This window comes from Penaeus chinensis, chromosome 19, assembly GCF_019202785.1.
Source record: "Penaeus chinensis breed Huanghai No. 1 chromosome 19, ASM1920278v2, whole genome shotgun sequence".
Lineage (NCBI taxonomy): Eukaryota > Metazoa > Arthropoda > Malacostraca > Decapoda > Penaeidae > Penaeus > Penaeus chinensis.
Window position 1 is genome coordinate 15,314,656 of NC_061837.1, and position 12,500 is coordinate 15,327,155.

The 12,500-nt window shown below is 46.7% G+C and overlaps 2 protein-coding genes across 2 annotated transcripts in view; both read right to left on the reverse strand.

Annotated features, from left to right (window-relative positions):
* Positions 1 to 927: 927 nt before the first annotated feature.
* Positions 928 to 8,653, reverse strand: LOC125034923 (dynein axonemal intermediate chain 1-like). Its single transcript, XM_047626969.1, has 5 exons — positions 8,534 to 8,653; positions 8,140 to 8,320; positions 6,373 to 6,601; positions 5,812 to 6,045; positions 928 to 1,141 (listed from the first exon to the last, which is right to left on the reverse strand). The coding sequence occupies exons 1-5, from the start codon at positions 8,651 to 8,653 to the stop codon at positions 1,006 to 1,008; spliced, it is 900 nt and encodes a 299-aa protein (XP_047482925.1). The 3' UTR covers positions 928 to 1,005.
* A 750-nt stretch (positions 8,654 to 9,403) lies between these two features.
* Positions 9,404 to 12,500, reverse strand: part of LOC125034924 (dynein intermediate chain 2, ciliary-like) — a 39,099-nt gene continuing 36,002 nt past the window's right edge. The window contains exons 8-10 of the mRNA XM_047626971.1: positions 12,238 to 12,379; positions 10,380 to 10,544; positions 9,404 to 9,555 (exon numbers count right to left, since the gene is read on the reverse strand). Coding sequence (XP_047482927.1) covers positions 9,404 to 9,555; positions 10,380 to 10,544; positions 12,238 to 12,379 — 459 coding nt within the window. The remainder of the gene's footprint in view (positions 9,556 to 10,379; positions 10,545 to 12,237; positions 12,380 to 12,500) is intronic.

Below are 12,500 nucleotides of genomic sequence, written 5' to 3' on the forward strand. Positions count from 1 at the left end.
ATATATCAAGACTGATTTCTTTCATTAGAAAACATTAATTTCCAACCTTCAATTTGTGTCAGAGAATAAGAAGGATATTCAAAATAACACACGGAAATTCAAGTTTCTTAACATTTCTTTCGTACGAAAATCTACATTGACATGATTCCTATTGAATGAATGATAACTGGCGCAGTATATAATCACATTTCGTATATTACAAGTATGTACAAATGATACATCGACCTTGAAATACAACTTAATCGATGAAGTCATATTTTGAACACAGTCAGTCGTCCGCAGGCAGAGTGAGGGTATGTAAAAACACTGATGTTCCTGTTGTTCATAACTGTTGAACAGATGAAGAAAAGGAACCGAAAATGAGAGTCATTCAAAGAAGAAGAATACTATGGTCAAAAATAGGTTCATAATAATGATGATAACAGCGATGATAATGATAATTATAATGATAACAATAACACTGATGATAGTAATAACAACAGATATAATAATAATTGTAATGATAGGAACAATGATAATAATAATAATAATAACAAGCTTAATAACGACACTAACAATACTACTGCTGCTACTACTACTACTTCTAATGATAATAATAATTATATTTAAAATGATAACACAAATAATAAGGATAATGGTCATGATCATAATAATAATGATATCGATAATGATGATACAAGTAATAATGATAATGATAATAATAATAGTAACAATAATAACAATGATTATTATGGTTAATCATTTATATCATCATTATCATTCCTATTAATAGTAATAATGATCTCATTTATATTATCATTATTATTATTATTTTTACAATTATAATCATCATTATTATTATCATCATCATCGTCATTATTAGTCTTAGTATTTTTTTTTATTATCATTATTAATAGTAGTAACGATAACAGTAGCAGTATTATTATTATCACCATTACCATAACTATAATAATCAAGATGATTATGAAAATAACAACAAGAGTGACAAAAAAAACATTTACGCCCCTATCCCCTGGTGGTTGCAATAATCCTCTCCATCTTGCACATTTCAATCTCCTTCAGTTGCTGGGCGTCGCATCCTTTCGCATCCTTGGGCTGTCTTCGGAGGTTCGGGGAGAGCTTGAAGGATACCAGACGCCCTCTGAGGATTGCGAAGGGAGAGGAGGAGAGGGGGAAGAGAGGGGGATGAAGGGAAAAGAGGAGAGGGGGAAGAAGGGAGAGGAAGAGAGGGGGAAGAAGGGAGAGGAAGAGAGGGGGGTGAAGGGAGAGGAGGAGAGGGGAAAGAAGGGAGAGGAGGAGAGGGGAAAGAAGGGAGAGGAAGAAAGGGAGAAGAAGGGAGAGGAGGAGAGGGGAAAGAAGGGAGAGGAAGAGAGGGGGAAGAAGGGAGAGGAAGAGAGGGGGATGAAGGGAGAGGAGGAGAGGGGAGAGAAGGGAGAGGAAAAGAGGGGGAAGAAGGGAGAGGAGGAGAGAGGAAAGAAGGGAGAGGAGGAGAGGGGAGAAAAGGGAGAGGAAGAGAGGGGGAGAATGAAAAGAGGGGAGAGAAGGAGAGAGGGAAGAGGGGAGAAGAAGAGAGGGGAAAGAAGGGAGTGAGAGAAAGGAGAAGAGAGGAGAGGAAGAGAGGGAACGGAAGTGAAAGAGGAGAGTTGAAAGAGGAAAGAGGAGACGATGGGAATGAGGAGAGAGAAGGAGAGGGGGAAGAGGGGAGAGGAGAAGAGGGCAAAGGGGGGAAAAGGGAGAGAAGAGAACGTAAGGTTAGTGCGGATGTACACGGAAAGGAGGGAGGGAGTTGAGGTAAAGGGTAAAGGGGGGGGGGGTGATTTAAGGAGGAAGTTGGGGTGATGGGAGAGGGGGTGGAGGAGATTGGGGGTGGAAAGGGAGGAGGGTTGAGGTGGGGTGAGGGAGGGGAGTATGGGAAGAGCAAAGATAAACAGGAGAGGACAGAGAAGAGAGATAGAAAGAGGGATAGAAAGTGTGTGCGTGAGAGAGAGAGAGAGAGATAAAAACAATAATACAAAAACTAAATATCTGATATTCATATAGCAAGCTTTAAACACAGGGCATAATGATGCAATCATTGATCTTCCAGAAAATGTACTTATCTATATTTCTCATTGTTACCTATTTATCTACCTATCTATCTGTCCAGCTATAAATCTGCCTTTCCTATTCTCTCTCTCTCTCTCTCTCTCTCTCTCTCTCTGTCTATTTCTCTCTTAGTCTGTCTCTCTCACTCTCTTCTCTCTCTCTCTCTTTCTCTCTCTTTCTCTCTCGATCTGTCTCTCTCTCCATCTCTCTCTCTCTCTCTCTCTCTCGCGCTCCCCCCCCCCCCTCTCTCTCTGTTTCTCTCTCTCTCTTGCCGGGCCTACTCGCCATCCAGGTCTCTACTTCTGCACAAGCCGGCCCCTTCAACCTCCGTCTACCAAGAACCTTCTACCACAATAAACAGTGCAACCAGACCGTGAGTTTGAGTCAACAACCCTGACAATTGGTGGCAGCAGTGGGATGTTGCTTCTTCCAAGAATGATGCCTCCAAGAACATCCAGCTCGACAACTCCTCTCTCCGAAAAAAAAACTAAAATGTCTACGCAGCTATGCGAGAAGGGACACAGCCTACCAGGATACACACCGAAGACTAGCCGACGGCAGGAGCACACCCCACAGGACGCGATCAAAAGGAAGCTGAAGGGGTCCACCACCGCAAAGGTTCCACAAACCCACATCAGCGACACACTCACTCTGCATCAGGCATTCAATGACTCCCATCTGGAGAAGAGACTGCAGTTCTTATTCCCTCATTTTAGTCCCCTGTCTGAGCATAGCAAGTCCAAATTGGGGAGCGTGTGCCGAGCGGTCTCAGAATGGTCAGGTGCCTTCAGTGTCACCCCCTCCAACTAACAGGGGTGACCAGTCGCCGCCATACTGACTTAAGCCATGCCCACATCACTCATGACCCCTGACCTTGACCCATACACATCACTCTACTTCGAGTCAGGGGCCACCCTCCAGGGCCCCTTGCCGGGCCTAGTCGCCGCTCGGGTTTCTGCTTCTGCACAAGCCAGCCACTTCATCCTCCGGCAACACTACATTACCAAGAACCTTTTACCACAATAAACAGTGCAACCAGACCGTGAGTTTGAGTTAACACAACCCTGACAAATTGGCGGTCAGCAGTGGTCTCAAGAACCTGACAGTATGTCTCTGTCTCTGTCTCTCTCCCTCTTTTTCTCCCTCTCTCTCTCTCTCTCTCTCTCTCTCTCTCTCTCTCTCTCTCTCTCTCTCTCTCTCTCTCTCTCTCTCTCTCTCTCTCTCTTCTCTCCCTCTCCCTCTCTCTCTGTCAGTCTCTTTCTCTCTCTCTCAGTCGTGGTGTATCTCTCGCAGAAGTAGGATGTGATTTAGTGCTATCCTCAATCGTGAGAGACAGGGAGCAAGTGAAGTCCCTCCTGCAATTTGTCACTTCCTCCTAGATGTCAACATGGCTAGTGTTGCCATATCGGGGTACTCCCCTTCCGACGTAGAAATGGAGGATAAACGTTTAACCTCGCAAGGACATGTTGCAAGTGTATCTCATAAGAGGGAAAGAAGTAAAGGTAGTGTGGACATACGTGACAATGAGAATGGATACGAGCGGGGGGAGAAGAGGAAGAGGAACGAAGAGGGAACCGAAGCAGGAAATCAGCATGTTGCCGATGTGAGTGGCAGGAAACGATTGTTATTCCCACAGGACAGCGCCATGAGTTTCCTGGAGAAATTGAGGTGGGCCATGTAACTGGGCCGGCACCGCTGTGATTTCGATCCACTTATGAAGGAAGGCAGAGGGAGGCTGTATCTCACAGTATGACTCGGGGATACATGGGGACAGTGATGACTGTCCTAAAGGCTGGGGAAAAGCTCACGAAAGTGATCATTTTCCAGTACTCGACGATATTGGACCCCGAATTGCATGTGTCCAAGGGCGAGGAGCGAAGTCAGCTCGTTGCCCTCGTGAAAGGGGAAGTGCCAGAGAGGGTATTCATCTCAGGAGCGGGGCATAGGAGGGTAGCACCATACGTGGAGCCGCAGTCATGTGCCTCAAGTGCTGCAGATGGGGCTATAAGTCATGGACCTGTCAGCAGGATGCTCGATGCAAGTTCTGTGGCAGAAAGCATGACTCTAGAATCTGGTGAGCCAAAATAGAAAAGGGAAAAAGGGTTACGCCTTGCTTCTGTATCTGCGGAGGACCCCATGCAAAGCGAGGCCACACATAAAAATAATTTCGGCGGTTCCCCAGCAAGCTATTGCAGCACAAGAAAAAGGGCCACCGCGCAGGCAGACGTGCGACTTCAGTCCCCAACATCAACTGCAGGGCTCACCGCGCGCCGTCTCTCTCTCTCTCTCTCTCTCTCTCTCTCTCTCTCTCTCTCTCTCTCTCTCTCTCTCTCTCTCTTTCTTTCTCTCTCTCTCTCTCTCTCTCTCTCTCTCTCTCTCTCTCTCTCTCTCTCTCTCTCTCTCTCTCTCTCTCTCTCTCTCTCTTTCTCTCTCTCTCTCTCTCTCTCTCTCTCTCTCTCTCTCTCTCTCTCTCTCTCTCTCTCTCTCTCTCTCTCTCTCTCTCTCTCTCTCGCTTTTTATTTGAAAAGACGAACGACTTTCTCCCGTGTATTGCCTCTACGCTGTGTTATCTCGATCCTAACTTCGAGCACGTGAAAAGCCCTTATAACACAATGACGTCATCACTGCGTCACGAACTGCGCCATCGAACTCTACGAGGAAAATGAAATATGCTCTTCCATTTTCTTGTGATACGCAGTGATGTCATTGTCACAACAAGTCGATCGTGTAAGACAAGATCAGTGTTTATTTACGTCAGAGACTACCCAGTAATTCACAAACATACATCGCAACCTACAAACCATACCAGGCGTACCAAACTATACCATAATATATCAAAGAGAGAGAAAGAAGAAGAAATATCCGGTTTTCTGGAAATTCCTGTTTTACTGCATTATATCAAACCATACCACGCCGAATATACTATACCATACTGTAACTTTCCAAACATACATACAAAGCCACGTCACAAATTGTCTGTTATATCACATTATTCTAATCTATACCATCCTATCATATATGCCCACACCATTTTAGATCATACCACTTCTTACCAAAAATACTGCAATTGTACGTCAACTTACTGAATATACCAGTCCACACCATACTAGTTAGTCCCATATCCATGTGGACGTAGGGGACATGTTCGTAGAGAAACACATGCTTACTAAGCCGCAGTATGACGCGGTAGAGTGACCAGTTCCTTCCCGCCCGGACTTTGACCCCAACATGCTGACGTCCGCATATCAGTACTCAGCTGAGTCGACTGAGAGGGGCGGCGGCCGGGCGCGGACCCAGGACCTTGCGATTGCGAAGCCTAGTGCTCTACCACTGAGCTATGCCACCTATGCACCATACTATACCACAACACTATTAGCCCCTTCACCATACTAATCCTTATGTAACAGGGAATGCCACAAACAAACAGACACACCAGACAAGGCTACAGTAATCACAGTATATCTTGCCAGACTCTACCATAGCTACACCATCCTAACCATACAACTATAACACACCATACTCCTTACTAACAATCGTCACAACCTTACAACAATACCTGTCTACAATACTCAAAACACAAAATAACCTCCTAATAACCATAGTATACAATACAGCACAAAATACCATGTCATACCAATTAAACCACACGCTATAAAATACTGCTTGATATACACACACCGCGCTATACTTACACCAAACCACCTAGACCACGCCCATCAAACCCACCTGTCTCCGCCCACAAGGATAACGGGATGAAACGGACTGAAGGCGATACAGGTGACCACGCCCCTCTTCTTCTGAACCACGCCCTGTACGCACAGAGGATGGCATTTACGTACATGCAAGTCGTAGACGTGTACGCGCCCCTCGTCAGTCACCGCAACGAAAACGCTGCTGCTGTGTGGGGTCCAAGTTACCCCAGCCACCGCGCCGCCGAGATCCAGCTGGATGAGGGGGGAGCTGTGGGAATGGGGGAGGGGGAGTGAGACGGGGTTGGTTGGAGGGGGGGAGTGGTATAATGGTAGTTGCTACATCTATGGAGATAGGTTTAAGTAGAACTATGTATATCATGTATAGACAGGGAAATAACCTGTGAGAAAAAAAAAAAAAAAAAAGGAGCAGACAGGCAAGATAGTCAATTGAAAGTACACGGAAAGATAAGATAAAGAAGCATAATGTAGAAGGGGCGACACTTCCCACCCTCCCTCCCATCCCCCACCCCACCCACGACCCCCCAATCCCCCTAAAAAAGAGAAGAAAAGAAAAGGAAAGAAAAAATCTACGCACACAAACTCATATTGCCACACTTTGACCATCCAGTCGAGAGAACACGTCACGAAGATCCCGTGGTGGTGCGTATTCCAGGACACCTGTCTGACGGGGGACGTGTGGGCAGGGTAGCGGAAGAGAGTGTGGGTGGTGGAGGCGACGGAGCACTGGAAAACCGCCCCTGTGTCCGTCCCCAGAAGCATTATATTCTCGTGGTCGGGGCGGAAGTCTATGCAGGTGGCCGCTCCTGGTGGGGGAGGGGGGGGAGACATGGACGACGGAGTTAGGGAAATAGGAAAGGAATCAGTTTGTTGTGTACCGATTTTGAAGTGAAATGGAATGTGAAATATGTCTGTGGTACATTTGCGGTAAAAAAAACTGACAGATTAACAAAGCAAAGGGAAATTCAGTTCGTTTGTGGTGCATTTGTGGGGTTTAGTAGAATACAGTGATATCCAAATAAAATGTAAATGAAATCAGTTTGTAGTGCACTTCTGAAATTTGGTATATCCAGGCAGAGCAGTGGAATGATTTTTCAAAGAAATTTCTTCGATACGTATGAACAATGAGAAACTGCACTGGGATATTTGTTCGTCGATAAATCTCGGCAACAATTTATTGGCAATGTGAATTGAACTACGGCGAGTAAAACCGTAGACTTTCTACAATTATAGTCAGAGTATTATTTGAGAACAGTAGTTAAATTAAATTACGAGAATACATAAAACCTGAAATTATGGAAAATCGAATTTGTTCTTAAAATATAAATGCATGATATTTATGTGTTCAACGAGATGACAGCATAATATCCATTTTTATTTTGAAAAAAAAAGAAGAAGAAGAAGTAGAAGAAGAAGGAGAAGAAGAAGGAGAAGAAGAAGAAGAAGAAGAAGAAGAAGAATTAGAATAATAATAATAATAATAATAATAATAATAATAATAATAATAATAATAATAATAATAATAATAATAATAATGAGAAGAAGAAGAAGAAAAAGAAGGAGAAGGAGGAGGAGGTGGAGGAGAAGAGGAAGAAGAAGAACGAGAAGAAGAAGAAGAAGGAGGAGGAGGAGGAGGAGGAGAGAAGGAAGAACGAGAAGAAGAAGAAGTCGAAGAAGGAAAAGAAGGAGAAGAAGAAGAAAAGAAGAACACGAGTAGAAGAAAATAGAAAGAAAACGAAGGAAAGGTCAAGGCAATATCCATAAAGACAGAAGATAGTAAAAAGATAGGCAATACATCTCTTCTAAGATAAAAAGAAGAAAGAACTTTATCCCTGAAGAAGACACGGGAAAGAAAAATGTTGATTATTCTCCTCCCAAGTAGAAAAGAAATAGCAAATGTCAAGTTGTCAATATAAGTGTTGAAAAGTTTTTTTTTTTCAGATCCACATTATCCGAAGAAATCGCGTTTGTTCTGCCTGGCGATGCCAAGCTCCATCATATTTTTATGATTACTTTTACAGAAGAAATAATCAGTAACAGTGATAATACAAGCTTTTCGCCTTCTAAAACTATTTTATTCGAATGAGATATCAATCTCAAAATCGTCATTATTTTTTCGTTGATGTAAGAAGAAGTAAAAAAAAAAAAAAAATACTCAACGCTTCTAAAAACACTTTATCATTTTATCAAAATCAGTAAAAATAAGATAAAACATGAAAAATAAAGGAAAAAAATCTTTCCACCTTCGAAAACCACCCTATCCGACGAAGGTAACAATATCAAAATCAGTATTAAACAAGTAAAAAAACAATAGAAAAAATAATAAAAAGGAAATCCTTCCCACCTTCCAGAACCACCTTATCCGACGAGGAGTGCGGTTTGGTCGGCTGTCTGCAGGAGGCGAAGTCGAGGACGTCCCTGTGAACCAGGCAGGCGGAGTGGAGGTGCCACTGCGTCACTCGGCCGTCCAGGGAGACGGAGAAGAAGCTGAGTTCCTCCCCCGGCTGCGTGCGGACCCATCTCACCTGGAGGTCGGGAGGCAGTCGGCCGTTACTTGGAGAGCGGAGACGGCGGTGATAATAGCGACGATAGCATTAGCGTGTTTTATCATAGCAGTTATGGCGTTGATATCTTCTCCTCGTGCCTCACACACCATACCTTCCCCTCATCCCTCATACACCACACCTTCCCCTCATCCCTCATACATCAGTCTTAGCCCTCATCCTTTCCCCTCGTACCTGAGTGACCTGCATGAGGTGCTTCCCCTTGACCGCCGACGAGCAGATGGCAGCGGCGTGGGGCGGGGCCGTCACGTCGTACACGACCACGGAGCCGTCGGTGCGCCCGGCCACCAGCATGGAGGGGGTAAGGCGAGAGGGGATGGGGGTCGGTGGGGGAGGGAGGGGTGAAAGGGTAATGGGGGAGGGGAGGGGTTAAGGTAATGGGGGAGGGGATGGGGGTGGGTGGAAGAGGGAAGGGGAAAGGGTAATGGGGGAGGGGAAGGGGTAAAGGAAGAGGCAATGGGGTGGGTGGGGGAGGAGGGTGAGTTGGTGGGGGGAGGGGGAGGAGAGGGAGGGTAAGTGGATGGGGGAGGGGGAGGAGAGTGAAGCGGGGAAGAGTAATGGGGAGGAGAGGGGGTAAGGGGAAAGGGGATGGGAGGTGGTGGGTATGGAAGGGAGGAAGGGTAATGGAGGAGGAGAGGGGGTAAGGGGAGAGGGGATGGAGGATGGGTGAGGGAAGGGGATGGGTGGGGTAAGGGGAGGGGAGAGGGAAAGGGTAAAGGGTAAAGATGGGTTGGTGAGGGGGAGGAGAGGGGGTATGGGGGAGGTGTGGGGGAATTGGGATGGGGAGAGGAAAAGGGTAAAGGGGGAAGGGAGGGGAGGGAGGATGGGGAGGGGAGAGGGATGGGGCAACGGGGGCGATGGATGGTGGGTAGGAAGGGGATCATTCTATTAATAATAATGGTAATAATGATATAAATAATAACAATAATAATGATAACAAGGATGCCAATAATAACGACACTATCAACACCAACAACCTATTTCCCGAAACTACACTCTCTTCTTACCTTCCATTCCTCCTCCCCTTCCCCCCCACCTTCCCCCCTACGACCCCCCCTCCCCAAGACCTACCTGAGGGTGGAACCTGGCCGTGACGACTCCGAAGGGCGTGTGGAAGACTCGCTCGGGCGTGGAAGGACTCTTGAGGGTGTAAAGGCACAGCATCCCGCCCATCTCCTCCCCTCCGCCGTCCACTCCTGCGTTGTGACGATGGTGAAGGTGGTGATTGTCATGGTGATGATGGTGATGATGGTGGTGATGGTGATGATGGTGGTAATGGTGGTGAAGGTGGTTATGGTGGTGATGGTGGTTATGGTGGTGATGGTAGTGGTGATTGTGACGATGGTGATGGTGGTGATTGTGACGATGGTGATGGTGATGGTGGTGATGGTGGTGATTGTGACGATAGTGATTGTCATGGTGATGGTGGTGATTGTGACGATGGTGATGGTGGTGATTGTCATGGTGATGGTGGTGATGGTGGTGATGGTGGTGATGGTGATGATGGTAGTAATGGTTATGGTGGTGATGGTGATGGAGTGATGGCGAGGTATAATGGTGGTGGTGATAATGGTGTTGGTAATGAGAATGGTAAACACGGTAGTATGGTTCATGGTGTTAATATTGCGAATGGAGATGACAATGGTGATGAGAATGAGAACGATGATGATGATGAGAATCACATTGATGATAATGGTTAGGTTAATGACGATGAACAACAACAACAACAATAATAATAATAATAATAATAATAATAATAATAATAATAATAATAATAATGAAAAATAATAGTAATAATAATAATAATAATAATAATAACAATAGAATAATGACAATAAAGATCAAAATAATCATGATAATAATAAAATAAAGATAACAACAACAACAGCAACTTCAATAATAACCATAATAACCATGACAGCAATAATCACAGTAATAACAACGCTATTACACAACAACAAACAACAACAATAATGATACTAATACATACCCTATAACCAAATCCTCCCGGAACACCTACCTGACGACAAGTACGAGATGGCGAAGAGGTCGGCGTACACGGGGCTCCAGCAGATGTCAGACACAAGCAGTGACTTGGAATGCTCGTACTTGAACTTCCAGAGGGGGAGCAGGGAGCCCTCGAAGGGGTGGTACTCGTCGCTCGCGTCCTCCCAGAACTTGAAGTCTGGAGGGGGAGGTTTGAGGGTGAAGGGAGGGGTGGGGTGCGGGAGGGAGGGGGAGGGGAGGTTATGTAATTGTGGGGTTGTGGGTGTGTTTGCGTGTGTGTATGTGTGTGTGTGTGTGTGTGTGTGTGTGTGTGTGTGTTTGTGTGTGTGTGTGTGTGTGTGTGTGTGTGAGAGAGAGAGAGAGAGAGAGAGAGAGAGAGAGAGAGAGAGAGAGAGAGAGAGAGAGAGAGAGAGAGAGAGAGAGAGAGAGAGAGAGAGAGAGAGAGAGAGAGAGAGAGAGAGACAGACAGAAAGAGAGAGAGTGTATGTGTGTGTGAAGGTGGCGTTTATGTTGCGTGTGTATCTGTGTTTATTCAGTTTGACAGCCGTAACTAACTCAACCAGCAAAATCCTAACCATACAAAAAAAGAAAAAAAAAAAGAAAACCTCACACAAATACACCACCATCACCACCACCACAATCACCACCACCACAATCACCATCACCACAATCACCATCACCACAATCACTACCACCACAATCACCACAACAATAACCACCACCTCAGTCACCATCACCACTACCATAATCACGATCACCACCACAATCACCACCACCACCACAATCCCCACCATCACCACCACAATCCCCACCAGCACCTCCACAATCCCCACCATCACCACCACAATCACCACTACCACCACAATCACCATCACCACAATCTCCACCATCACCACCACAATCACCATCACCACAATCCCCACCATCACCACCACAATCACCCACCACCACCACAATCCCCACCACCACCATCACCACCACAATCACCACCACCACCACCACAATCACCACCACAATCACCATCACCACCACCACAATCCCCACCATCACCTCCACAGTCACCACCACCACCACAATCACCATCACCACAATCAACACCACCACAATCACCACCACCACAATCCCCACCATCACCACCACAATCACCACCAACACAATCCCCACCATCACCACCACAATCGCCCCCACCACCACCACAATCCTCACCATTACCACCACAATCACCATCACCACCACAATCCCCACCATCACCTCCACAGTCACCACCACCACCACAATCACCATCACCACAATCAACACCACCACAATCCCCACCACCACCATCACCACCACAATCACCACCACCACCACCACAATCACCACCACAATCACCATCACCACCACCACAATCCCCACCATCACCTCCACAGTCACCACCACCACCACAATCACCATCACCACAATCAACACCACCACAATCAACACCACCACAATCCCCACCATCACCACCACAATCACCACTAACACAATCCCCACCATCACCACCACAATCGCCCCCACCACCACCACAATCCTCACCATTACCACCACAATCACCATCACCACCACAATCCCCACCATCACCTCCACAGTCACCACCACCACCACAATCACCATCACCACAATCAACACCACCACAATCCCCACCACCACCATCACCACCACAATCACCACCACCACCACCACAATCACCACCACAATCACCATCACCACCACCACAATCCCCACCATCACCTCCACAGTCACCACCACCACCACAATCACCATCACCACAATCAACACCACCACAATCGCCACCACCACTATCCCCACCACCACCATCACCACCACAATCACCACCACCAAAAACTAACCTTGCGCGATGTCATCGTAGATATTCTGCGCGACCATCCTCTCCAGCACCTTGGCGACTCTTGGCAACCCCGGCAGGTCCAGCGGCTCCGGGCGTCTCGGCTTCGGCTTCGCGGCGCTCAGGATCGTCACAGGGTCTTGGACCTCGGGGGGGAAGGGAGGTGGAGAGGGGAGGTGGAAAGGGGGGGAGGGAAGGAGAAGGAAGGGAGAAGGGAGAAAAAGGGAAGGAGGGGGAGAAGGGAGGTGGAGAGGGGAGGTGGGGAGG